Source organism: Ornithorhynchus anatinus, chromosome 5 (assembly GCF_004115215.2).
Source record: "Ornithorhynchus anatinus isolate Pmale09 chromosome 5, mOrnAna1.pri.v4, whole genome shotgun sequence".
NCBI lineage: Eukaryota > Metazoa > Chordata > Mammalia > Monotremata > Ornithorhynchidae > Ornithorhynchus > Ornithorhynchus anatinus.
Window position 1 is genome coordinate 5,963,947 of NC_041732.1, and position 27,800 is coordinate 5,991,746.

Sequence of the window (27,800 nt, forward strand, 5' to 3'; positions counted from 1 at the left end):
TGGCCCACCGCGTGCGAACGGGCAGACGCTTGAGTTACTGGGAGGAAGGGGACGTTTGGTGGTGAAACGATCCAGGGGGAGGGATAGGCTGGCATTCCCTCCGACCCCCGCCTCACTGACCCGGCTGTATCAGCTCTTTGGCACGAAGCTGGCCCGACTCCGGTGGGACTCCATCCGTAAGGGGAGGTGAGTGGCGTTTCCTGTCCCCGGGCGGGCCGGCCCGGCCCTGTCCGCTCTCCTTCTAACAGCCGGGACCGGTGGTCTTCGAGGTCATCCCCCCCGCCCCCGGCCGTGATCCGATTCTACTTGGAGAACGGATGGAATCAAACCCCAAAGCCGGGCGTGCCGATTCCACTTGCTGCTTCAAGGAGCGGCCTGCTTAGCATTTGATTTATAAGCTAGAAGATGTCAACCGCCAGGAAGGTGGTCATAGAAGTGATGGGTTTTTTTCCAGGAAAAAGGTCAACCCCCAGGATTAACCTCATCCCATATCCTTCTTCCATTGCCTTTTTCCTTTCCACAAAGCGTCGTGATTAAAGATCCCCCTCGGGAAGAAACCCCCACAGGGACGTATGGAGAGTTGGACAGATGGAGGGTGTCGTCCAGTGCGTCGAACCGACGGACGGAGATGCCGACTCCACGACTGAATCTTCTGGCCGAGGCCTTTTGTCGCCTTCAGGCAGATGTATGTTTGGGAGCCCTCCTCCCTCTCTCGATAACCACCGGCCCTTCCGCCTGACAGACCGGGATCCCATTCCAGACGCCCCTCTTGTGGGGGGCGGTGGGCCGGCCCCGAGAGCAGGAGAGCAGCTTTGTTTCCCCTTTTCCAGAAGGCCCGTTTCACCTCCCCCTTCCTCACCGATGGCAGTTATTGAGCGCTTCCTGTGAGCAGAGCACTATACCGAGCACATGGAAGAAGACAATGCACAGTTGAATAGACACGCTCCCTGCCCACAACAAGCGTACGGTCTCCACTCCACCCGAGCCTCCCGGCCGTCCCTCACACTGGAGTCCGGGATACCACCTTGGCGAAGCGAGCGGAAGCCCCCCTCCGCTCTTTGCTCCTGGTTCTCGTCCCAACCCCTCCTGCGCCCACGCTCCCCTCTAACCCTTACGGTGCTACTCACTCAAAAGGGTGAGACCCGTCCACGCTCGCTCACTTTGGGCGGGGGTGGATCAGAGGAAGACGAGAGAGAAGATGAGAAAACCTTTCCGTCCCCGATACGAGACACAAATCTTAATCAGGCAAATATCTGTGAGGACAAGAGCCTTCTGCCAAGTTCACAGATCTGCACCAAATAAGAAGAGGGGGCAGGAAAATGACTGAGGTCTAAATACTCAGTGGTGGAGGTTAGGGGGCGGTTCCATCCTGTGGGCCGTGGGCACGGAGGGTAGGAACCAAGTCTTGCATAAAATGGTGCGTCCTCTGCTCCATTTTTCTCCTATCGATCAGCGCGATTTTCTGGCGGTTTGGGTCCAGCGGTCAGATCTTGCCCTATGGGAGTGCCCTCCCACCCCCCGAGGGTAGGCCCCGGGATTCAAAAGCACGAGTCTCCCTTAATAACCCACCACCTACTTAAGTCAAATGATAGAGGGGAAAATGTCCTTTTGACTGGGGGGAGAGATACCCAGACCAATTTAACACCGATGAAAAAAAAAAATCCAGGCAAGGGAGAATACCATCCATATGTAAATGTATACATGTCCACACAATAGAGATATATGCATAATACAGTACAAATATGCAAAGACTCAAAAAATCCAACCCTATTTCCAAGTGTTCGGTCGCCACTAGAGCAACGCCGGACCTTTTCCTCTCCCCTCTGCCACCTCCTGGCCCCGATGCAGGATATTCCCGTCAAAGCCAGCTGCGGGCCCAACTGCCAGGGACTCCACTCTCGCTTGCTGACGAGGAACTCGGCTCGCGTTGCCCTCGCCGGATGCTGGCTCCGAAGCTCGAACCGGCCCCTCGTCGCGGAGAGAGGAGCGCGGAAGAGGAGGAGGAGGAGGAGGAAGAGGGGCTCTCCGGAGACGACGCTCGCTCTCGAGGTCCCCGCGCCTCCATCCAGCCAGGGGAATTCAAGGTGGGGGGCACCGATCCCTGGAACGCTGAGCGATTCCTGGCCTGAGTTTTGGAGCTGTACAGCCCCTCACCTTCTGAGCGGGGAGCCGGGGTTGTTTGAGGCTGTCGGGCTCTGAATTCCAGAGAGTTGGCTTCTCGTGCTCAGCTGACCATTTTCCAACAAGGAAGGGAGTCGGGATGTCAGGTTTCTGAAAATCTTTTTTAATCATTAAAATTCAGGGAAAACGCTGCTCCCACAGGATCTCTCCCCTTATGGACATTGAGACTTTCACTGGCTTTAAGCGGTGATCCCAGTTCCCTATTTTTACACTACCACTCCGGAAGATTAAAATAAAACCTCATTTCCCAAACCCTTTCCATGCTCAGGTACAGGATACTCACACATCTTTATTAACCAGCTAGAACTGGAAAACATCATTAACTGCCCCCTCCTTCCACCCGGAAACAAATTCCAAGACACAGCAAAGTGGGAAGGCAGTAGAGGGAAACAGAGTCAAGAGGCTCCCTCAAGTTCCCGAGAGAGGGTCAGTCTTTTTTTTTTTCCCTAAATAGAAGTTGGAGGCAGTGGGGAGTAAAGACTGCAAAATTTTAAGCTCTAATCTTTCCGTTTTTAAAAAAAAAAATCAATCCGCCGGCAATTAGCAACACCGTAAGACTAATTAAATCCATGCTACATAGACTGTTATTGTATTTTCTTTCAGGTGAGAGCGACTGCTTAAAATCCACTCAGATCATTACCCAAGAAAAACGAATAGTGTTCGTATCAGTTACACTGAGGGAGCTCACCGAGAAGCTGGTCAGAGTTCTCGATCGACCCAAGAGAGAGTCCGTGGGAGGCCTCGAGGAGTTTGGTGCTTTTTTTTAAAAATCATTAAAGACCGATTAAGTCATATGTTTAATAGTGATTAGTTCGTAACATGCTGGATGCATCCCAAGTAATGAAGCGTAAGCTATTAAATTACATTTAACTGTGGTCTAAATCCATATCTAGCCAGAGAGGTTGTTGGATTGTAGTGAACCCATCATTCAGCGACTTGATTGTAACAAATTCAGAAAGGCGCCGTAAAAAGACCCCTCCCACGAGGCTTATTATCGCTTTGAAAAAGTGAGAGGAGGCTGGGGGTGGGTGAGTGGGGTGAACCCGTGCTCTATCGTCTCCTGGGAATTCTCCCCGCCCGGCGGCGTTCCCGGAGAACTGGGGTCTTGGCCGGTCTGTGCTGGGCGGTCCCGGGGGGGAAGGGAGTTGAGTGGGATGGGGAAGTGGGGGGCGGGGGGAGGGGGCGCGGGACGGGACGCTCTGGAATGTCCCAGAGGGGGCCCGGCGGGGTCCTCGAGGTCACCGTCACATGACTTTCAGAGCGGCGATATGGGAGCCCAGGTTTTCCTGAAGGTAGTGCAAAAGGTGCAGTTCGTAATGTTCTCCGGATTCGGGCACTCGGATGCTGTGTCTCTCCTGAGGGTAGATCTGTAAGGCACGAGGGGAACAACCAGGTGCGGGAATGCTGTGGAGAGGGAATGTCGCGGAGGAGACACGGCCGAGCCGGCCGTCCGAGGTCTCTGCCGGGGCCCCGCCCGCCCCGTCCGACCCGGTCGGGGGAGTGGAAGCGGAGGGGCCTCCCTGATCCTCGCCCCAGCCCCACGACGGCTGTGGAAATACTCGTGTCCTCTATTTCTCCATCGCTCATCTACTTTAACTTCTGCCTCCCCCTCTAGAACGTAAGTTCCTTGCGGGAAGGGAATCACATCTACCAACTCCGATGTACTGCTCTGCGCTGGGTAAGCGCTCAATAAATACCGTCAATCGATTAACTGATTTAAAAAAAACCCAGCCCCACCCCTGGCCTGGGCCGCCCCTCCCTCCGTCCCTGGCCGTAGCCTCGGGCTAGCGCCGTAGGCGACGGCCATTTCTTTAGAGGGTGGGGACAAAGGCGGGACAGAGGGGTGGCCCAGGATGGGGCTGGGGAGCCACGGGTGAGTTTCAGAGCAGTAGTGGGGGTCGGGGTTCGGGGCGGTGGCTGGCTGAAAGTTCAGCCCACAAAGCGGAGCGGTCGGCGACGTCGGCCTGGCCTCCCCACAGACCATTTCTCTCCCCCACGTCAAAACCTTATGGAAGGCCCATCTCCTCCAAAAAGCCTTCCCTAAGCCCTCCTCTCCTCTTCGCCCACACCCTTCTGCGCCGTTCCTACTTGCTCCTTCATTCATCCTCCCATCCCCACAGCATATATATAATAATATATCTGCTATTTATCTACTTGTATTAATGTCTGTCTCCCCCTCTAGACTGTGAGCTCGTTCTAGGCAGGACTGTGTCTGTCGTTATATTGTACTCTCCCAAGCGCTTAGTACAGTGTTCCGCACAAGGTAAGCGCTCTGCTAAATAAATACGCCAATGAATGAATGAACTGCTACTTGCTAGGTCAAAGGACAGAACCACGCAGGCTCCACAGGACAGGAAAACAACTCCACCTCTCTTCTCCCCAGTGCCGGCCAACACCCCTCCCTCCAAAAACAGCCAGAAAACAGAAGAATGACAGGAAGGCTCTACTTTATCCCCCTGTGGACTGGAAGCTCCTTGTGGGCTGGGATCGCTTCTCACAACTTTTTATTTTTTAACGGTCTTCGTTAAGTGCTTCCTATGTGCCACGCACTGTTCTAAGCGCTGGGGTAGATACAAGCTAATGAGGTTCGACACAGTCCACGTCCCACGTAGGGCTCACAGTCTTCATCCCCGTTTTAGTGACGAGGGAACGAAAGCCCAGAGCAGTGAAGTGACTTGCCCAAAGTCAACCGGCAGACGAGTGGCGGAGCCGAGATTAGAACCCAGGACCTCTGACTCCCAGGCCTGTGCTCTAACCACTAGGCCTCGCAGCTTCTCAATTTTGCAGTACTGTGCTTTCTCGGGCACTTGAAACAACGCTCTACCCACAGTCAGGGTTCAAATATCAACGGTGGACAGACGGAACTGAGAGCCTGGATTCCCCACCGACGAAACCGGAGGGCGCCTCGCCCCCCCGACCCCCCGCCGCCAGCCGGGAAACGGGGCTACCCTCTGCCACAGACCCAGACGGGCCAGCCCGACCCCTATGGCTTGGCCGCCCCGGGGAGACAGGAAGCCCCGGCCCCAGACGGCAGGCATCGAGTCTCGGGTCTCTCCGGCCCGCTCCCGAGCTCGCGGCGCCGCGGGGGTCCGCTCGGAACCGGGTTCAGACCGATACAGCTGGGAGACTCACCTGCAAGTCATAGGGCTTCCCGGCCCTCACTAAAAAACTCAGTAATATACTGGTGTGTGCAAAGTGGACGTTCTCGTCCAGGAAGCCGTGCAACAGCAGTAAACGGTTGGGCCTGGGGAAGGGAAACAGCGCGGTGTCAGGCAACGGAGAGGGGCGTCAGCGGACGGTCCCCCCGTGTCATTTCCCATCCACCCGCCCCTTCCCCAGGGGCCCGATCAAGATCGACTGAGGGGCGTTTTTCTCATTCGCCCAATTCCGTTATACCGGGCTCTCCCCAGCGCTTAGCATGGTGCCCTGCACATAGGTACTGCTCGCTAAGTACCGACGATCGTCTCTCTCAGTCTGGAGGAGAGGCAAAAATAAAAAAATTAAAAGTAAAGAGGTTGGGCTTGCTCAAATTGTTTGTTAATCTGGCAAGAGGGTTAGCGGGTTTTCAGAAACGGCTGGGTGCGCTCTGGGATTTTCTGATCAATCAAAACCCACGGTGCCGCTTCCCCAGGGGGCAGGGTGGACGGGGAGGACGGCCAACCCCCTCTAGCTCCGCTGACAGCCTCGCCTTCCAGAAGTTTCTTCGGGCTGCCCTTCCCCGCCCTCACCCCGGCCCTCCACTCCTTGTCATTTAGCAAGGGGGCCCTTAGATCCAATCATGTGGCTGCTTCAGAGCCTGTTCCGGGTCCAGAGCTTTGGCCAGATGTCATTTCTCTGCCCTCCTCGTGAGTGGGGGGGGGGGCAGCGAGTACCGTTTCATTACTGCCGAAAGAGATCATTCAAAGGGGTGGATTTTTAAAATGATATTTAAGTGCTCACAATGTGTCAGTCGCTGTACTAAGCGCCGGGGAGGACACACGCTAATCAGATTGGATGCGGTCCATGACCCACATGGGGCTCACGGTCTCACTCCCAGTTTTACAGATGACAGAACTGAGGCCCGGAGAAGTGAAGCGACTTGCCTGAGGTCACAGAGCGGACAGGTGGCGGAGCTGGGATCGGAACCCAGGTCTCTCGCCCAGGCCCAGGCTAAATCTACTAGGCCATGCTTCTTCTCGAGATAATGCAAATGTGCTCCCACAGAGGGGGAAGAGGGAGAGAAAGACGAGAGAGGAGAGGAGAGAGAGAGAGCGCGAGAGCAAGCGCTAACCATCCAGGATATCTGAGGACCCATATCTCTCTTCAAACTGCCCAGGGCCACAGCTGTAAAGACGAGGTCCGATCTCTGGGCCCACCCTTGGCCGGAGGCTTGGCCAGCGGGGCGCTTTAGGAGGGCCAAAATCCCCAAATAAAAGACCCGGTTCGGGGGCAAGCCGGGGGCTTGCCCAGAGCCCGAACTTACTCGGAAGGGAACTTCTCGGCCTGCATGGCCACGGAGCCTAGGTAGTAGCCCTGCTCGTTCTGGTCCGGGTGGCCCATGTAGCGCTCCGTGTAGCCCGTGTCGTAGAAAATCCACAGCGTGACTGGCGCGCCGGCAATCGCCACCTGCAAAAGCCAACCCGTCCCGAGGGGCCCGCGCGCGGCGGGGAGGGGAAGCCGGGATCCCAGAGCCTCTCCGCTACCTCCACCGACTCTATACGTATCTACGTCTGTAGCTATACTTAAAAATAAATATATGAAAACCTTTTCAAAAATCCTCCCGGGGGAGGACTGGGAGGGCCGGACGGATGGGGAAGAGACACAGGGACCCAGAGACACAAGGACCGAGAGACACGAGAGGGAGACAGAGACACGGGGATCCGGACAGAGACAGACCCAAGCCTAGACCCAGAGAGAGACGCCCCCAGGGAGGGACGGAGGGAGAGACAGAGCCGTAGGGACCTACGGAGAGACAGACACAGGGACCCTGAAACACAGGGAGCTCTCGTGGGGTCTGGCCCTTACGCCCAGCACGGGAATCGAGGGAACATCTCCTGAACACACAAAGCTCATTTCTTTCCAGAGTTCCCATTAAACCTTTCACACTGAAGTATCCGGATGACAGGGCGATCACTAATATGCCAGTGAAAAATGTGTCAGTCTGCAGACTTTACATTTATAGATACGCAAAGGTTCTCATGCGTGCAGAGACAGACACACAGAGCCCCCGCTTTCTTTTTAATTAGAGGATCGCTTGACATTTTAATATCACTAATAGCTTTGTGATCACAGATGATTGACTGTGCTACGGGATCCGGCTTTACGGGTTTGTTAACTACTCCGGCTCGAACCCCGTCTGCCTGGGCTTCGGAGGAGGATGACGACCTCCTTGCTCATTTTTTCTGAGAAAGACTGATTTTTAACACGCCCTCAACCCACCTACAGAATCTCCCCCTGGGCGAACTTAAAAATCCAACGGGGTACGGGGGGAGGGTATCTGCGTTATTTGCGCCCTTCCTGCCCTCTAGACTTTAAGTTCATCGTGGTCAGGGAATGTGTCTATTACGTCGTTCCACTGTCCTCTCCCAAGAGCTTAGTACAGTGCTCCGCACAGAGTAAGCGCTCGATAGATACGATCGACTGACCGCCGGCTCCGCCGCGGCCAGCTTCAGGCCTGACGGATCGAAGACGGTAGGAGGAGGCACATACCCTGAAGATATCTGACCTCTGCAGTAACGCCATCAGAGACAAGTACCCGCCGTAGGACCAGCCGTGGATGCCGACGCGCTCCAGGTCGATGAAATCGTACCGAGACGCCAGGTACTGGAGGCCTTCCACCTGGTCTTCGATCTCGATCTGGCCCTGGCGGGAAAAGGAGGGCCGGGCCACGGTCGGTTCAAAGCCGCTGGCGGACGACGGGGGCCGCGACACCTGGGCAAGTGGGGCGGGCCGTCGCCCTCCGGCACCCCTAACCGCCTGCTCGCTCGTTGTGCGCCGGGCCGCCGAAGAATCACAACTGGCGGGGGCTAGAGGGTGGGACTGGCATCGCCCTCGTCACTAGCTGTGCGATCAATTTCTTCAAGACAGAGGCCCGCCCGGGGCCACAGACACACACACATTCACGCAGCTGTAAACCGCCCTCTGGACTTGATGTCACCGTCAGTGTCTATTCCAAGGGCCAGAGGGATCAACGGGGTCCCTGCCTCACGACCCGCGTTCTCTCAAGGCCGGGAGATCTCAGCGGCTCATTCCCGCCATTCCAGATCTCTCTGGTGATCCTGAATCGAACCTACTTCGCTGGGCGGAGCCCCTCCGGGAGAGAGACGCCTTCCCAACTATGCCCACCCTGAATCCAGTGCCTGGGGGGTGGGGGGCTGAGGTCCATCTAAAGCTCTGACAGCCTCTCTCTCTCCACTGCCTTCTCTGGGGTTCTCCAGGCCCCCGGTCAATCTCTGTCTAATCACAGGGCTGGAAGGGGTTTCGGGCCTTCGATCCCCTGGCCCGCCCGCTCCCATCTCTTCTGCAGCACCAGAGCTCACCCACCCAGAGCAGATCAAGTGAGAAGCAGCGGGGCCAAGGGGAAAGACCCTGGGCCTCGGGAGTCAGAAGACCTCACTTCTCATCCCACCTCTGTCACGGGCCTGCTGTGGGACCGTGAGTATGGCGCTTCACTTCTCTGTGCCTCAGTTACCTCATCTGTAAAATGGAGATTAAAATTCTGAGCTCCCTTTGGGACGGGGACTGGGTCTGATTAGCTTGAATCTACCCCAGTGCTTAGTACGGTGCCTGGCACATAATAAGTGCTTTTTTTTTTTTAAAAAAAAAAAAAGAATCAATCCTGATCTTGAAAAATGGTCTGGGGTAGGGAATGCCATAGCTGCCCTTGGGGATGGGGAGAGGGAAAGAATGGGAGAGAATCTGAGGAATCCTAGGGAGAGAAAGCGACCGCTGGTGGTAAGTGCTTCCCTCCCCGACACACTAAATGGCTTGGGTGAAAACGGGAGGGAGGGACTCTTTTTTAATGATATTTAAGCACTTACTATGTACCAGGCGCTGTACAGCTGTGTCAGCCGGGTGACTGTGGGCAAGTCACTTAACTTCTCTGTGCCTCAGTTAACTCATCTGTAAAATGGGGATTAAGGCTGTGAGCCTCACGCGGGACGACCTGATTACCCTGTATCTACCCCAGCACTTAGATCAGTGCTCTGCACATAGTAAGCACTTAACAAATACCAACATTATTATTATTATCACTGATTAGATACAAGCCAATCGGGTTGGACACAGTCCCCGTCCCACTCGGGGCTCCCAGGCTTAATCCCTATTCTGCGACCGAGGCAACTGAGACTCAGAGCAGCCAAGTGACTTGCCCAAGGCCGCCGGGCGGGCAAGTGGTGGAGCCGGGATTAGAACTCTGTCCGCTGCTAGCCTCGCCTCCCCTGCTGGGCTTCCCCCCTTCCACACAGACAGGCCACGCACCACAACATACCGTAGGGAAACAGTTCTCTGCCCACGCACCATTTTATACTTGAAAGCCCCTTCAAACTTCAGTCCCCGGTGACAGGACCCTCGGTTGTCAATCACCACCACGACGTAGCCCAGAGACGCCAGGGTGTTCAGGCGGAAATACTTGACGCCTTTAAATCGGTTATTCACCAGCTGCACCTGAAGAAGAAAGAGGACTTCAGGGACAGCAGAAAAACGGCCCGGAGAAAGAGAGGCGCCGGATCTTTGGTGGGACCTGGAAGCAGCGGTTCTACTCCCCTGAAGCTCGGGTCGAAAATGGGAAACATCCCTTAAAGGTCGACGGGCACCTTCTGTCTTCCCGGAGGGGTTTAAAGAGACTTCAATCTGAAAGCCTGGATCCCCTCGGGTTCCCTGTCTAATTAGGGAAGGCCTAACCAGGGCTGGAAGGAATCAATCTATCGGTGGGATTTACTGAGCGCTTACTACGTGCAGAAGACTTTACTAAGCCCTTGGGAGAGTCCAAGACAAGAGGTAGCAGTCACGTGCCCTGCCCACAGGGAGCTCAAAAGTCTAGAGGAGGCGAGAAGGCTCAGGCTTCAGATCCCGCACTGAACAGGCCTCACGTAGGTGGAGGAAACTGAGGCAGCACGGCTCCCACTCCCCAGCTCCCAGTCCGTCACGTCTGCGTCGCAGAACACCGGTCGCCTGCCAGGGTTTCCGCTGGGGAGGAGGAGCGGCAGCCCAGAGCCGGAGTTCCTGGCACGTTGGGAAGTCATGACATTCCCGCCACGGGACTGCACCTGCTCCGGCATCCACCCCCAGCCAGTTTGCTACTCAACCGGTCTTTGAGGGAAGAAATACAGCACGGTTCAATCCCATCTAGTGGTATTTATTGAGCGTTTACTATGTGCAGAGCAGAAAGGACGTGGAAGAGGACCCGGGAAATCCAAGGTTTTGGACCGAACCGGTCCCCGCCATTTGCTTCTCTTTCCACCTCGGAGAATGGCGTGTGACTTCTGCCTTTGTCGGTCACCCGTTCGCTTCCCTGCTCTCTACTTCTCCTCTCGCTCCGGGCCCCACAGAGATGGACGCGTCGAGAGAAAGAGATTAGGGAGTCGGCATCCGGAGGCAGAATCACAGTCGGCCCCGCTGAGAGTCATGCCGAGGACCCCTGAGGGAAGGCACAGTCGCTCCCCCCGGGGTCCCAGAGAACTTGGAAGACCCCGGACACGGCCGGGTTAGAGCCCAGAGGCCCTCCAGCCTCCGAGCCCACGCCGTCCCGCCGACAAACCGGTCTGGGCGACCCATTCGTCCGGGCCGGGGCCGGAGCCACCCGCCCCGATCGCCCCCTCCTTCTCCCCCGGCTCCAGCTGGTGGTCCAGGCGGCCCGGTTGGGCGGTCCCCCGGAGAAGGCTCTCCCACGTCGATCCCGCCCCCGGCTCCCCGGCTGACCCACCTGCGGCCCCCCGTAGATGAACAGCACGGTGGGGTACTTCTTCCCGGGCTGCAGGTCGTGAGGCCTGTACATCATCCCGTACAGGGTGAACCCCGTGGTGCTTTCGAAGGAGAAGATTTCCGGCGGGGTGTAATCCGGAAGAGGACCTGCGGGCAGGCGACAAAAGCCCGGTCTTTAAAGGACTCCTCCCGACACCCCTTTCGGATGAATTTGGTACAGAAATGACATTTCTCTTTTAACAATCCTATTTCCAACTCGCAGCCTTAGAGAATAATAATACGGGACTGGCATTTAAGGGCTAACTAACATTTAGGTTTCCGAGAGTAAGGCGGGGCCCGAAGAATTTGAGTTTTACCTCCATCTGTCTAACCCGTCTCCAGTTCCATCCACCAACCACGGGCCTCCAGGACCATCGTAAAAATAATTGGGGTGATTATTTAATTATCATTCGAGGAACAACGTGGCCTCGGGGGAAGAACTCGGGCCTGGGAGGCAGAGACACTTGGGTTTTAATCCCGGCTTGGCCACTTGCCTGTGTGTGTGACCCCGGGCATTCACTACTCGGGGCCTCAGTTACCTCACCTGTGAGACGGGAATTAAGATTGCGTACCCCATGTGGGACACGGACTGTGGCCAACCTGATTAGCTTGTATCTACCCCAGTGCTAGTGGAGTGCCTGGCACATAATAAGCACTTAAGTACATTTTAAAAAAAAGCGTTTGCCACGTGTCAAGCACTGTGCAAAGCGTTGGGGTAGATCCAACACAGTCAGATCCAACACGGTACGTGACCCGCAAGGGGCTCTCAAGCAGTGTGCCCCAGGGAGGCAGCGTGGCCTAGTGGATAGAGCACGGACCGCTAAGCCAGGACCTGAGTTCTAATCCCAGCTCCACGACTTGCGTGCTGTGTGAACTGGGGCAAGTCACTTCATTTCTCTGTGTCTCAGTTTCCCCATCTGTCAAATGGGGATTAAGACCAGGAACCCCACGCGGGACACGGATTGCGTCCAACCTGATTTAACTAATTTATCTACCCCAGTGCTTAGAATAGTGTCTGGCAAATAGTAAGTGCTTAACAGAAACAAACGGGAAAAAAACTAAATAAAACCAGGTATTCTGTCCCAATTTTACAGATGGGGAAGGGAAGTGGGGCCCAAAGAAGCCAAGCGACTTGCCCAAAGTCACTCGGCACGAGTGCGAAGCCAGGATTAAAACCCGGGCCCCGTGACTCTCGGGACCAGGCTCTTCCCAGAGCTCGAGGACGAGCCCATTTGCACGTCGGACTGCTGAAACGCCAACGGGGCCACGGGACTACCAGGAGACCCTTTCGAAATCACCCTCATCAGGGGCCGGATTCAGTGCTCATTAGATGTCCAGCGTCGTGCTACACGCTGGGATAGATCACAAGGCACTGGGATCGGCACTGTCCCTGTGGCTCCCTCTCTAAGAGGCGGGGGGAGAGCGGGGACCTGGTCGCCCATTTCGGACGAGGAACCTGAGGCTCGGAGCGGTCAAGACGGCTGGCCCGAGGTCACCCAACAGGCCGAAACCCAGGTCTCCCAGATCCCCGTCTGTGGCAGTGGCGGTGCCGTAGTGTTTACGGAACACCCACTTGGCGCGTCGCACCGTGGCAGGCGCTCAGGCCGTCCTGCTGCTTCCCTCGGCCGCCCCTGCACGGCCCCGAGAAGGTGGCGGGCGGTGAGGGGGTGGGGGGGGAGGCTTCCCTGGCCGAGAGGGAAGGTGGCCCCCCTCCGGGCCGGCTCGGATGACCCGCCCGGCTTTTCTTTCATTTTGGGACCGGAGCCCAGTGGGTTGGACGCGAAGGCCGTCTCCGGAGAACAACTGGCGCCGCTCTAATCTTATTTCGAGGAAAGGCTGCCCCGTCTGACCTCGGCCTCCCCTTCCACCGGGGCGCCCCGTTCCTCGCCAGGGCCGGGGCGCCCTCCGCCCGCTTCCGACGCCCAGCCTGGGGGCGGGAGCCGCCCGCGGGAGGGGGCGGGGGGCAGCCCTTCGGCTAAGCCGAGGACCCGTCGCATCAGTTCCTCCCGTACCTGCCGAATCTAAAATCGTGGCCCAGAACTCCTTCGTTCGGGGAACCGGGTCGTCTTCAGAACCTGAGAGCTTGTAGAGGGACACACAGTGGGGGTTCTTCTGGTTACTGTATTTACTTATGAACAGGTCACAGTCCTAGAGAAAGGGACAAAACGTGATTTTCCTCTGTTCCTGGAACGACAAAGAGTTTATTTTCTGGGTCAGGTCCCGGTCCGACGGGCCCGTGTGGAGGACGGGGGGCAGTTTTAACTCAGATACCCCCCGGGGGACACTAACGCTCCATTTCGGGAGGTGCCACGGAAGACGGGGGTCGGGGGAGGAGACGGGCCGGCTACCTGACTGATGCAGCAGGCGTGAGAGAAGCCCCTCTCTGTCAGCCGCGTCACCTGGCCGGGGTTTTCGTAGCTGACCACGTACAGATGGTGTTCCAAGGGGGAATCTTTCGTGCCTTCGAAGTACACCAGCTTCTTCGCCTCGTCGACTCGGATCTGCCAAGGGGACAGAAGCTCTCGCTGACCCCCAGTTCACTCGGGCCGAACCGGTTCACGCCCGGTGGATGGTTTCACGATCGCAAACCTGTGCTCCCGGTTCTAATTCCTCTCTGCTCCATCTGAATTGCTCATTGGCTTAACAGCTTTTTATTTGCCCCCTCAGGGGTATAAAATAAGACCTCCCTCCTACTAACAATGGTGTAATCAGGGCGCTTTGGACTTCAGCTAAGATGAGGCCCGGAGGACAAGTGAGGACCGTTTCAGAGGCAGGAGAAGAGAGCCATCCACGGCCGGGGGCGGGGACGATCCAAAGCGGAGCTCAGTTCGAACAAAAATACCACTGCCATATGCTTTCTACTTTTGTCCGTGCGCTGTCTTTGGCTAAATTGTATGTTCGATGTCTCATCTCAATGCCTCTCTGCTGCTGAGTCAACCTCATTTTTTTTTTTTGCGGTCTCCCACCAGGGGACAGGTTTATTTAGTGTTCCTGGAGCAGGAGTGTTTCATGGAATCTAGGAAGTGAGAGACGGGGAGGGATGTCAAGTCTAGCAACTGGCCTATGGTTCAGCTAGCACTGGAATGTTCTCACAGACCCTTTTTTTTTTTCGGTTCTTCGATCCATAGCTGTCCCCGCAAGCTTCCGTTTCTCCTGTCCCACTCCTCCTCACCTCGGCTCTGCCTGACCGTCCCCGGGTCCTCACCCTGGATGCCTTTCGGCCAAACAGGTTGGCCGGAGGGGGTTTAGTGACTGGCCACGGGGGACATAAACTAGAGGATCGCCATGAGTCGGCCTCCGACTCCGGAAACGATCGCCCTCAAAATGCCGGTGACTCCCGTGGCCCTGGCTCCCGGCGGCTCGGTCCCCGAGTTCTGAAAACCCTCCAGGCTCACAGAATGCCGGCCTCCCCATCTCCCGGCCTCCTCTGCAGGCAGCCGGCAATGATCCGCCTGAGGAAACGGGAGTCCTGGGGTTCCGAAGCGTCCTTCCTGCTCTGATGGACGTCCCTGATTCCCCCCCCCGCCCGGGTTCCTTTGACGCCTGGGGCTGCGTTTACGCGCAGAGCCGGCCTTGCGAGCCACGCTCCCCTTACGCTGCCCGCTGTCAACTCCGCGTCCCGAGGGAGAGCTAGAGGACGTACGTTTGAGCCGTGGCGGCCCAGCACCTCCCACTCTCCGCTGGTGATTGCCACCTCCTCTTTGATGGGGCACTTGAAATCACCTGGAGACAAAAAAAGAACCGCCATTACGTTGCCACGCTCTGCACTTCGCGCCCGACCGTGAAGGCCCAGACCGAGATCACGCGGGGTGGGAGCGGGGCGCTTTTTGTTCGGACGGCTCGGCACCGGTGGGTGGAACGATGTGCCCGTGGGGCGGGGTGAGGGGCGCCGGGGGGGAACGGGGCTGTGGCTCGGAGAGGTCTGGTGACTCACCCGAGGTCACAGAGCGGGGGAAGCTGATGACACACGGCGCTTGACTTCTGAGACCTGGGCTGTAGGAGCCCGGTGGACTATTTACCGAGAGCCCGGCCTGGCCGGGGGGCGAGGGGAGGGGACGGCGACCGGGTGACAGGGCTAGTGGCTTCCCTGGAGCCACTCACACTCACGGGTCCCTTCCCCTCGTGTTTCCGCCGGGGCAAGGAGAGCCACGGGCAGATGCGGGGAGGGGACGCCCCGTGGCCAAGCGCACGCGAGGCCTCAGCCCACGTGGGCCGAACCGGGGCAGGGACCCGGGATTCTGGATAATAATAATAGTGACCTTGGGCATGCCACTTCACTTATCTCTGCTTCGGCTCCCTCATCTGGAAAACGGGGGCCAAGACTGTGAGTCCTGGGTGGAAGGGGGACTCTGTCCAACCCACTTACCTCTTATCTACTGCACTGGATTAATTCAGTGCCTGGCACACAGTAAGCGCTTAAAAATTCCACAGTTATTATTATTACAAGATCATCAGGTGCCACACGGGGCTCACTCTCTAAGTGGGAGGGAGAATAGGGATCGAATCCCCATTCTACAGATGAGGAAAGTAGGGCCCAGGGAAGTGAAGTGACTGGCCCAAGGGCCCACAGCAGAGAGGTGGAGCCGGGATTAGAACCCAGGTCCTATGACTCCTTAGTCCGGGCTCTTTCCACCAGGCCACGCTGCTTCCCGCCAGACCGACAGCAGGGTGGCCGAAAGGAGGAGAATCCGGAAGACCAAAGCGGAGCCGGCCATCGCGGGGAGAGGGCCAAGTGCCTCTTCCTCATCCTCCTCACCCGGCCCGCCGTCCCCCCGACCGCTCCCGGCCCAGGGAAGCTAAACATCGACCCCCCGGGTAACCTGAGAGGAGGGGCGCTGCCCTCTACCAAGCACCAAGCGTCTGGACACGCCGAAACACAACCCACTCACACCGCCACCAAAGGAGGGTTTGCGAACTTTGGGAAAAGAGTTGGCCGGAGCTGTCTTCAGACCGTGATCCCCACGTGGGACGGGGACCCTGCCAGATCTGCTTACGGTGTTGCCTAGCCCAGAGTTTAGTACGGCATTTAGCGCTCGGCAAGCGCTAAAATACCACCGCTCTTTAGACTCCGCCGCCTCTGAGCCCCAACTCTGCAGGACTGATACGACAGGGAATCCCACTGTGACCAGGACCCGACGGGCTTCAAATGGATGAATTATTTACTTAGATTTGGGGGACCCCTGAGGGGAGGGGAGGAGCGGTTGGGACGGACGATGACTCTCCCCCACTTCAGGGCCTTACCGAAGGCCCATCTCCTCCAAGAGGCCTTCCCAGACTAAACCCTCCCGTCCTCTTCTTCCATTCCTTTCTGTGCCTCCCTGACTCGCTCCCTTAATTCATCCCCCCTCCCAGCCCCACACCCCTTATGTCCACATCGGTAGTTTATTTATATTCATGCCTGTCTCCCCCTCTAGACCGTTAGCTCGTCGTGGACAGAGACCGTGTCCGTTTAAGGTTCTACTGTCCCCTCCCAAGCGCTTAGTACAGTGCTCTGCACACATCAACCGCTCAATCAATATGACTGACAGACGGCAGGGACTGGAGCCGCCAAGTTGACTTTGCTAACGCCGCGCCGCCCTCCCCACCCCGCCCCGCCCCGGGTCCCCTCTCTCCCGTCTTACTCGGAGCAGGGAGGCCTCCACTGGACCTCTTGTATCTGCTCTCCTTCAGCGTCGTCGTGACTTTGTACAGGTGTCGGAACCCAGTTTTGCACTCGGAAGCGAAGATGAACTCGACCTCGTCTGGGTGGCTCTGGGGGAAGATGTGGAAGATGTCGTGGATCTGTGGAAACATGGAAACACGTGGGCTTGAAAAAAGGGAAGCGCTTCGAAGTTTAAATCCCGGGAAAAAAACGCAAAACCCGGTCACGGCGGCGGCCTCGGGTTCGAGCCGCAACGCGTCTGATCACGGCTGCCGGACTGTGCTTGCCCCTCTGTCCTGTCTCATCTCCTTTCCTTGCGGATTCTTCACGGGCTGGCAGATCTGGGTTCTTTATCACAGGAGAGGGGAGTGGGAAAAAAAGTCCTGGAAGGTGCAAGTGTAACTCTGCGGGCTTCCCTGGCCCCTTTCCTGAGGGCCCAGATCCCCTGTGGAAACTAGACGGAAAGTGTGGGGAAACGAAACTTCTCTGGACCAGGGCAAAATGGGCTTGGATGAGAGGAAGCAACGTGAAGCAGGGTGCCTTAGTGGAAAGAGCCCGGGCTTGGGAGTCAGAGGTCGTGGGTTCTAATCCCGGCTCCGCCACTTGTCAGCTTTGTGACTTTGGGCAGGTCGCTTAACCTCTCTGTGCCTCCGTTACCCCATCTGTAAAGTGGCGATTAAGACTGTGAGCCCCACGTGAGACAAGCTTGTATCTACCCCAGTGCTTAGAACAGTGCTTGGCACATAGAGAGTGCTTAACAAATACCATCAATACTGAGACGCAGAGTGGCTTGGTGGCAAGAGCATGGGATTGGAGGTCAGAGGACACGGGTTCTAATCCCGGCTCCGCCGCTCGTCTGCTGTGTGACCTGGGGCAAGTCATTTCACTTCTCTGTGCCTCAGTTCCCTCATCTGAAAAACGGGGATTAAGCCTGTAAGGCCCACGTGGGACAACCTGACTACCTTGTATCTACCCCAGCGCTTAGAACAGTGCTTGGCACATAGTAAGTGCTTAACCAATACCATCAGTATTATTATTATTATTGTTGTTAATAAAGCAGCAGAACCTGTCTGTTCGTAGTGAACCGCTAGACACATGGTGGGGTTGGGCGAGGATGGTCCCCCCCAGCCCAAACCCCCAAGCCAATGACACCGTTTTTAAGTCTCTAAGGTGATTCATTGTGTGGCACAGAGACGACTTCTAGAAGCCCTCCCAGAAGCTCTTGGTTTCAAGCTTTGTAACAGTCTGGAGCACAAACTTTCTCTTTTTCTTTTTTCCTTTCTCTCTCTCCCTCTCCTTCCCTCACAGTTTCTCTCTCTAGTGATCTCTCCCTAGCAGTCTCTCTAGCGATCTTCCGCTTTCTCTAGCTGTCTCTCTCTCTCTCTTCTCCCCCATGCCCCGAGACAGTCTCAGGGAGCAGTCAGCAAACATAAAAAGCAATAAATGAAAGGCGGGGGGTGTTCCGTGTTCCAAATCCTGAGCCCCTTCCTTGGAAGAAGACAGGGCCAGCACCCTAGCCAGGTTCTCCCGGAGCCCTTTAGAGCGGCGCTGACCAGACTGGGGGGACTCATAACCTCCCGTCAATCCTTGAGGTTTCCCAGGACGACAGTAAAAAGCAGCAGCCAGGGAGATGCCACCTCAGTGGCATTAACTTTCTAGCCACAAAACTGCTGCAAGCTGCAGCTCTGTTTCACACACACCTTTTTTAAAAAAACACACCTCCCCCGCCCTAAACCCTAGATTAACATTCAAACTCCAAGAATGGGGTCTTAGGAAGCGGAAAGAGAAAGTGTTTTGAAGCAAACAAGCTGGAACAGAACGCACTGGACCATTTTCACATCTGCGTCGCTTTGAAGACGATCCAGTTTGAAGCGGGAACGTTTCTACTTGAGAATCGGGCAGCTCCCCCAGAGCTTAAGCCCTCGATTGTACTTTTGGAGCACCCACAGTGTGCAGAGCACTGGCCCGAACGCTTGGGAGAGTACACCCTACAGTCACCGAATCACACTCGAGACATCGAACCGCCAAAAGAGCCCCAAATCAAACTCGTACATTTATCCAAATGTCGGTTGTTTCTTCATAAATAATCAGGGGCGTCACCGAGTCGGGCACGGAGTCTATGAGCTTCTGTCTTTCCATAGCGTCGTCTTCTACTGGGATAAATAATGCAGGGGAGATTAACGCGATCTGGAGCCGGGTTTGGGAACGATCTAGCAGGATGGACCAAGCGCTATTTCGACAAATGATAAGAACCCACCAAAAAAAAAAGAGAGAGAGAGGAAGAGATCGTTAGAGTTTCATGGCTTTGAAAAGTGCACAATATTAGTATTACATAATTTAAACACACAACCCTAGAGAACTCGAAGTCAAAGTATCGGAGGCAACACGCTCAGCAACTGAAACACGGGCCAGGAAAGACGTTAGTCTGCAGACTCCGTCAGTCAGTGAGTCGTATTTATTGAGCGCTTACTGTGCGCGGAGCCCTGTCCTAAGTGCTTGGGAGAGGGCAACACAACAGACACACTCCCTGCCCACAACGAGCTTACAGTCTAGAGGAGGAGACAGACATTAATAGAAATAAGTAAAATGATGGCTCTGTACCTAAGGGCTGTGGGGCTGGGAGGGAGCGTGAAAAAGGGGAGCGAGTCAGGGCGACGTAGAAGGGAGGGGGAGAAGAGGAAAGGAGGGCTTAGTCTGGGAAGGCCTCTGGGAGGAGATGGGCCTTCAGTGAGGCTTTGAAGCGGGGGAGAGTCATCGTCTGTCGGATAAGAGGAGGGAGGGTGGCCCAGGACAAAGGCAGGGCACGGGCGCGAAAGGTCGGCGGCGAGACGGATAAGGTCGAGGCGCAGTAAGGTTGACATTAGAGGTGCGAAGTGTGCGGGCTGGGTTGTAGGAGAGCAGCGAGGTGAGGTAGGAGGGGGCAGGTGAGGTAGGAGGGGGCGAGGGAATTGACTGCATTAACGCCTCGGGGGCAGGGAATGTGTCTCCCAATTCTGCTGTACTGTGCTCTCCCAAACACTCGCATAGCACCTTGCCTGCGGTAAGCACTCCATAGGTTCCATTGATCCCTTTCAATAACTTTGCTGTCTGTTAAACGCCTACTATGTGCCGAGCACCGTTCTAAGCACTGTAATCGGTAATCAGGTTGCCTCACAGGGGGCTCACAGTTTTCATCCCCATTTTACAGATGAGGTGACAGGCATAGAGAAGTTAAGCGGCTTGCCCGAGGTCACAAAGCAGACAAGGGGCAGAGCAGGGATTAGAAACGGGTCCTCTGACTCCCAAGCCCGGGCTCTTTCCACTAAGCCACGCTGCTTCCATCGGTGGCCCAGGGAAAATAGCTGGACGGAGGGAGAAGGGGGCTTATCCTTCAAGAGCCCCGTGTTCGGGGACGGATCTGGCTGAGGGACACAAACCGGGTGGGTTAAAAGCGGTTCTCCCGCCACGTCGTCCCGCTCGGCCCAGACGGCCGCAGACCGTCAGAACGACGTCCCCTATCGCCACCGTCGTGCCCTGTCCAAACGTCCGCCGGCCACCCGTGCCCGCAAAAGGGACTTCATGCCCGCTGGGGGCAAGGTTTGAAAGAGAAAAAGAAACAAAACCGTGATCCAGAAGGGAAGAAATCCCCCAAGATTATAAAATGGGGGATTAGTTTAATCCCTGACAGATAACGCTTTGAAGTCCATCTCTGAATCACTGGGGTGACATCCCTCGGGGGCGGGGCGGGGGGTTAGGGGTGGCCCGAGTCCCCAGAACTACCGTCCCACCGGTTCGCTCGGGGTTTAGCAGGAGGCGGCGGGAGGGACAGGCAGGCTCTGAACAGCTGCTGGGCTCCTTAAAATAACCTCCTCCCTCCGCAATTCTTCCTGGCCTCGATTCTACTCTCCCTTGATTGACGGCTGTCGATGTTTATTGAGCACCCGGGAGGGGGAAACTTTCATCTTCCCCTCTGACCAGAGAATTCTGAATAACAGCAGTTGAGGCCTTGCGATTTCTATTAGCGCTCATTCACGCTACTGTCATCGACCTCGGTGCCGGGGTAGATAATCAAGTCCCAAGGAAGGACAACAGGGATCGAAGCCCCCATTTTGCGGATGAGGGAACCGAGGCCCAGAGAAGTGAAGTGACTAGCCCAAGGTCACACAACAGACAAGTGGCGGAGCCGGGACTAGGAGCCGGGTCCTTTGACTCCCAGGCCCGGGCTCTTTCTGCTAGACCGCGTTGCTTCTGATGTGAGTTCCCCCCATATTCAAAACAAAGAACTGCCCGGAAGTGACTTAATAATGATGATAATTATAATAATAACAATAATGGCATCCGGTAAGCACTTACTACGTGTCAAACACTGTTCTAAATGCTGGAGGAGATACATGCTAATCCCTGCCTCACCCGGGGCTCGCGGTTTTAATCCCCATTTTCCAGATAAGGGAACTGAAGCCCAGAGAAGTGAAGTGACTTGTCTACTTCACCCAGTAGACAAGCAGCAGAGCCGGGATTAGAACCCAGGTCCTCCCGACTCCCGGGCCCGGGCTCTAGCCACTAGGCCGTGCTGCAAAATAAACCCCACAGACTGTATTTCAGGCGGGCGGAAAGGCAGCTCCAGACCCCCGGCACTTCCGTCATTTATTCGAATGTCCGTCTCCCCCTCCGGCCTGTGAGCTCCCTGTGGGCGGGGAACGTGTCTGCCAACCCTGCTGCCCTCCCCCCCGCCCAAGCGCTCAGGACAGTGCTCTGCACACGGTAAGCGCTCGGTCCCTACCGTCGAGTGATAAGAGACCGCTTGACATACGCACTATTTTCCCTCTGGAGTCCATCCGGCTCTGGCGATGTATTCCACTCCTTCGAACAGGACCTCGAAGGGCTGGACGAGCTCCTTGTCCTCCACGTCCACGATCTGTTACGATCAACGGCCATCGGTCAGTGAGGGGGAGGGGGAGGGGAAGTCACTCCCCGTGCTTTCTTACGGTCCTGGCACGGTGCTCCGCGCGGAGCGGTGGCTCGGAACATGATTCCTGGGACAGCCACCGGCTCCGGGAACGAGTGGAACAAGCGATTCCACTTTGCAGCTGCCCCTGGGGGAGCCACGTGGGGAGGAGAGCCCACGGTCACTCCTCCGGACCCGCTCCTTGCTCCGGGTGCCACGATGGGGGCGGGAGGGGAGAGAGGAGCGGTCGCTCGCTCCTGAAGCGGGCCGGCAGACGGGGCCGGGCCGGCTTCTGGAGCCCCCGCCGGAAGCCCGGACAACATCGACGGACGGGATAGGACAGGGGAAGGAAACACCTCCCTCTCCCAGGCAAAAGACGGAGAACTGGGCCCGAGGGAAAACTTCGGGCTGTGCCCGTTCCGCCCTGGATTTCCCGGACGCGCTCCGCCTGGCCTCCGGGATACATTTCGCCCACGTCCGGAATTTCCTTCCCCTTTCCCCACCGTTTCTTTCCCCTTCTCACGGGGTGGGACCCAACTCTCACACTAAGGTGCCGGGTTTGTTCGGAAGGAGCGCTTGGGCAGTCAACTCAGTCGTATTTCTTGGGCGCTTACTGTGTGCAGGGCACTGGACTGAACAGACGCATTTCCCTTGCCGCAGCGAGTGCTCTGCACATAGAAAGCGCTCACTAAATAGCACTGATTGATCGACTGAACGCCAAACGGGGAGCTGAGAGTGACCGGACTCCGGGAAGGGGAGGAGCTACAGGAAGTTACTTATTTATTCACATTAATGCCTGTCTCCCCCTCTAGATCCTAAGCTCGCTCTGGGCAGAGAACGTGCCTGCTAATTCTGTTGGGCCGTACTCTCCCAAGTGCTTACTCTGCACACAGTAAGAACTCAAGAAATGTCACTGATTGATCCAACGGGGATAGGGGCGAGAGGCAATAGCTACGACCCGCCGTTACGAGAATCAGCGTGGCCTGGTGGGTAAAAGCCGGGGCCTGGGAGTCAGAGGGACCTGGGTTCTAATGCCGGTTCTGCCGCTAGTCTGCTGTGTGACCCCGAGCAAGTCACTTCACTTCTCCGGGCCTCGGTAAAACGGGGATTAAGACGGTAAGCTGCACGTGGGACAGGGACTGTCCCCGACCTGATTAGCTTGGATCTACCCCAGTGCTTAAAACAGTGAGTGGCACACAGTAAGCGCTTAACAAACACCATCCTCGTTATTATTATTATTAGTATTATCATTCCGTCTCCTCTAGAATTAAGTACAACTGGGCGTCATCTCGCCAACGTATCCTGCGGCTCCCCTCTATCGGCGTGCACACGGGCCGAAGACGGATGGGAATAAACAGGTTACCAGGCTGACGGGAGTTAAGGGTTCGGTTACGTTAAAGGCGCGCTTGGGAGCAAAAAATAAAAAAGAGACTTACGTTTCCTTCCGCATCGACTGTTATTTCGGACATCTTAAAGGTGACTTTAGGATTTGCTGTGCCTTTAAAAAAAAAAAGGAGAGACAACTGTAAACCCTGTGTGGGCAGGGATTGTTTCTTCCAACTCTTATATTGTGCTCTTCCAAGTGCTTAGTACGGTGTTCTGCACGCGGTAAGCACTCAATAAATACCACTAATTGATTACTCTCCTACCGCTCAGTCCAGCATACGGTGAGCACTCCGGCGTAGTGATAGGGCAAGAGTCTGGGAGTCAGCTCACGGGTTCTAATCCTGACTCCGCCGCTTGTCGGCCGTGTGACCTGGGGCAAGTCACTTCACTTCCCTGGGCCTCAGTTACCTCATCTGTAAAATGGGGATTGAGACAAGGAGCCCATGAGGGACAGGGACTGTGTCCAACCTGATTTGTTTGTAACCGCCCCAGCACTTAATACAGTGCCTAGACCATAGTGAGCGCTTAACACATGCCATTATTATTATTACCATCACTAACAATAATAATAATAATAATCAGCACATAGTCCAGTGCTCTGCACACACTCATGATTGGGTTACGTTTTGAATCAGAAATGCCAAGTCGGACACAAGTCTGTCCCTCAGATTAGATTAAGAGGGCCGGAACTATTTCCACGTCACTCCCCGTGCTGTCTTACGGTCCTGGCACGGTGCTCCGCGCGGAGCGGTGGCTCGGAACATGATTCCTGGGACAGCCACCGGCTCCGGGAACGAGTGGAACAAGCGATTCCACTTTGCAGCTGCCCCTGGGGGAGCCACGTGGGGAGGAGAGCCTGTGACCTTTGGACATTTCATATTTACTTCCCTCCCCCAACCCCACAGCACTCTGGCACAGATCTTTAAATTACACTTTATAAATCACTTATCTATTCCTATTAATGTCCTTCTGCCCCTCTAGACGTTAGGTTCCTTCTGGGCAGGGAACGCGTCTGCTAATTCTATAACACCGAATTCTCCCTAGTGCAGAGTTCGGTTCTCCGTGTATAGTACGCGCTCGGGAAACACCGCTGGTTGATGGAGGTGGGGCGTGGAAGCTGCTGTATCTCAACCGGACAGGGCCTCGAAGGGGACGGTGGTAATGATGGAATTTACGGGACACCCACTGGGGTGTCGGTGGTGCTATTTACTGAGCACCCATTGGGGGGAACCCACTTTCTAAATACTTCGGCACACCAGAAGCATTTAATGCCATCATTACAACCGAAGCCCGAAATCCATTCCCTGCGCACAGAGCACTTCTGCTCTAATGGGGGGAGAGAGACGGAGAGATACTGACAAATAACACGACCGGGCTAAGTCGTCGGTTACACAAACAGAGACACGAGCGCCGAGGAAGGGCATAAATAAATCCGTCGGCCCCAGGGGCGGGGGACGGGATCTGGGACCAGGAGGGGGGAATCGACCGCTTGGCCTCACCCGTCTTGGGGTATCGGAACGAATCCGTCCTCCTGGTTTCGAGCATGGGCGACGTCACGTGAATGATCTCCACCTCGGACTCGTCGTTTTCCTCGTACAGGATGCGCAGAATCTTGCCTCCGCTGGGAGCTGGAAGGGAAGCCGAAGAGTCGCTCGATCGAGGAGAGGCCCCGGCAGCGCTCTTCCACGGCCCCCGGATCCTCCCGGTGGCCCTTCTCCTGCTCTGGCCCGAGCCCGGGGCCGTCTGGCAAACCAGAACGCTTCCAAGTCCCAGAGAAATCAACCAATTCCTAGCAAGGCCTAGTGGACAGAGCCCAGGCCTGGAGTCAGACATTTTCTCCAGACATTTCTCTTCTGTTAAATGGGGATGGAGACTGTGGGACAAGGACCGCGTCCAAACCGATTTGCTTCTATCCCCCCCAGCGCTTAATACTGTGTCCGGCACATAGTAAGAGCTTAACAAATACCACGATTATTCTATCGTTATTGTCTTCGACATGGATTGCTCTGGAAACCCCAGTACACGTTGGCAAGCCCTCCCAAAAACCAACCCAGGTGCAACGACCCGTTTATTACAAACTCTCTTCATTTCCCACCTGAATGCTTCTCTACTACCAAGACCATTATACTTTTCCCGAGATTGTTTCCCCCCTTCTTGAAGCAGAAAAACCCCGCCGATGCCGATCCCTCAATTATAGGTGATGAGGTAAGGTCCCCTCATGGATTTCACGCTCCGCTCTATCGACGCAAACGCCCAGGAATGCCCCATCGGCAGAAGCTGACCCCTGGCCCAGCGGAGAGAGAATGAGAGCGGGAGTCGGGATTCTAATCCCGGCTCTACCACTTGCCTCCTGTGAAGCCTCGGCCAGGTAACTTAATCTCTCGGTGCCTCAGTTTTCTCAACTGTAAAATGGAGATGATTATTATTAATAATAATAATAATAGTGTCTGTTAAGCACTTACTAGGCACCAAGCACCTGACTGAGCGCTGGAGTGGATGCATGCAAATCGGGTTGGACACGGTTGCTGTTCCACAAGGGACTCAGCCTTAAATCCCATTTGACCAATTAGGGAACCGAGGCAAAGAGAAGTGACTTGCCCAGGGTCACACTACAGACACGTGGCGGAGCTGGGATTAGGACCCAGGTCCTTCTGACTCCCAGCCCAGTGCTCCATCCACTAGGCTAAGCTGCTCCAAAAAAAAATCCTGCTCTCCCTCTCCCTTAGACTGCGAATGGCGGGTGGGATAGTCTGATCGGAGTATTTTGCCTCTAACCCAGCAGTTGGTTCAGAGCCAGCCCTTCGTTACCGTGACCATTATTGCTACTATTTATTATTAGTAGTAATGGTCACTCTTTTGGGAAATGGAGCTTCCTGAGGCCTGCGAACTGCGGTGGGTCAAGTCCATCTGTCCATCTTCATGTAACTTCAGCGTTCGAGAAAATATCAAGCTCCACATGGGTCCAACCCGCCAAGCAGGTTGAGAAGCAGCAGCTTGGATTAGGGGTACAGCCCGGGCCTGCGAGTCAGAAGGACCTGGGCTCTAATCCCGGCTCCACCACGTCTGCTGTGTGACCTTTGGCAAGTCGCCTCACTTCTCTGGGCCCCAGTTCCCTCATCTGGAAAATGCGGATTAAGACTGTGAGCTCCATGTGGGACGGGGACTGTGTCCAACCCGATGATCTTGTAGCTACCCCAGAACAGTGCTAGGCACATAGTAAGTGCTTAACAGGGACCATAATTATTATTCTTATTATTAATAAGGCCGGGGCCTATCCCGGCCTGAGCCGTGCCCTGGATCACCGGGTCCTTGCCTTGTTCCCATCAGAGCCAGATGAGGAGAGACCCTGAGCCACAATGAGAGAGAGGCCTCGCTCGCTGGGGTCACTGGATGCCCTGAGGGATTTTGGGCCTTCAAACCCTGGATGTGCAAGGGACACAACAGCCTAAGCTTGTTGTGGGTGCGGAAGGTGTCCGCTTATCATTATGCTGTATTCTCCCAAGTGCTCAGTACAGTGCTCTGCACACTCTAAGCGCTCGGTAAATACGGTCGACCGGCTGACTGTTCGATGTCAAGGAGGCGACCGCCACAGCGCTCCTCCCAGCATCTTTTGGTGCCTCTGCAGATGTGGGATGGGGCTGCTTAAGGTCCTCCATCTACAGCTCGCTCACCTCAGAGCGGGGGCCCAGACCGCTTCCAGTTTGAGCGGTTTACTTTCTGTCCCGCTAGCGTCTCCACCACTTTGCCCCCTCCGACTCCTCCCCAGGGGCTTGGTTGGGACAGGTGGGTCTGTGGTACACCCCCAGTTGAGGGTGGGGGGGGGGAATGGAGTACCCCCCGGAGGCCCTCCCCGGCGAGGAATTGTGCGGCCGAGGCCTCAGGAGGGCAAAAGGAAAGTCAAAAAGTTTCCGCTTTGAGGTGGAAACTTTAGCTTCCTTGCAAACCAACACCCAGGAAGAACCAGGCATGAGGGCACAGAGGGCATCGGAAGCAGCGGCGTGGCTCAGTGGAAAGGGCCTCGGCTTGGGAGTCAGAGGACGTGGGTTCTAATCCCGGTTCTGCCCCTTGCCTGCTGTGTGCCCCGGGGCAAGCCACTTAACTTCTCTGCGCCTCAGTGCCCTCATCTGTAAAATGGGGATGAAGACTGTGAGCCCCACGCGTGACTACGTGAATAGCAGGTATATACCCCTGCACTTAGAACAGTACTCGGCGCACAGTAAGCGCTTAAAAAATACCCCAATTAATTAATCAGAGGGCACCAAGCATCAGATGGAATCTTTAAACTGCTCCCCGCGTTTTCTGATTTCTACCGGTTTATATTAGGAACTGGGTTCTGTGCTCATCTCATCTGTGCTCTTTTTTTTTTCCCCTTTTCCTTCTCCACCTTACGGCATGACCACCCTCTCTGGTCAGGATGCGGTCTGGGAGGAACAGTGTCACTCGAAAGGGAGCGAGTTCTGAGCAGAACCATTTTCCAGACGACAGAGAGAGATCGCGGACCTCTAAGCTGCTCGAGGGATACGAGGGAAAGCAAGAGCGCAGATTTTTAGGAGCGATAAATAACGGTTATAGACAGTGGAGTGAGCGGAAGAGACCGAGCCTCGCTGGGTGGCTTCCACTCAGTGCTCTAGAGGGAAAACGTCACAAGCCACAGGGCTGCACCTCAACGAATGCAGAAAGGTGGCCGCTTCGGCGACCAAGACACGGCGTGGGTCCTTCCCACGGCAG

General features: G+C 55.9%; 1 protein-coding gene across 4 annotated transcripts in view; it reads right to left on the bottom strand.

Annotated features, from left to right (window-relative positions):
* Positions 1-1,668: 1,668 nt before the first annotated feature.
* The window catches only part of DPP8 (dipeptidyl peptidase 8), a 48,417-nt gene continuing 22,285 nt past the window's right edge, over positions 1,669-27,800 (bottom strand). For 2 of the 4 annotated variants that reach the window (XM_039912257.1, XM_029065503.1), the window contains exons 7-20: positions 24,572-24,700; positions 23,123-23,184; positions 21,556-21,656; positions 18,815-18,992; positions 16,743-16,902; positions 14,765-14,844; positions 13,470-13,622; positions 13,134-13,269; positions 11,084-11,229; positions 9,679-9,825; positions 7,870-8,022; positions 6,644-6,786; positions 5,314-5,425; positions 3,426-3,548 (exon numbers count right to left, since the gene is read on the bottom strand). In XM_039912257.1, coding sequence (XP_039768191.1) covers positions 3,426-3,548; positions 5,314-5,425; positions 6,644-6,786; positions 7,870-8,022; positions 9,679-9,825; positions 11,084-11,229; positions 13,134-13,269; positions 13,470-13,622; positions 14,765-14,844; positions 16,743-16,902; positions 18,815-18,992; positions 21,556-21,656; positions 23,123-23,184; positions 24,572-24,700 — 1,823 coding nt within the window. Of the gene's footprint in view, positions 3,549-5,313; positions 5,426-6,643; positions 6,787-7,869; positions 8,023-9,678; positions 9,826-11,083; positions 11,230-13,133; positions 13,270-13,469; positions 13,623-14,764; positions 14,845-16,742; positions 16,903-18,814; positions 18,993-21,554; positions 21,657-23,122; positions 23,185-24,571; positions 24,701-27,800 lie in introns of those variants that run through there. The other 2 variants (XM_029065502.2, XM_029065504.2) reach the window with 2 other exon arrangements.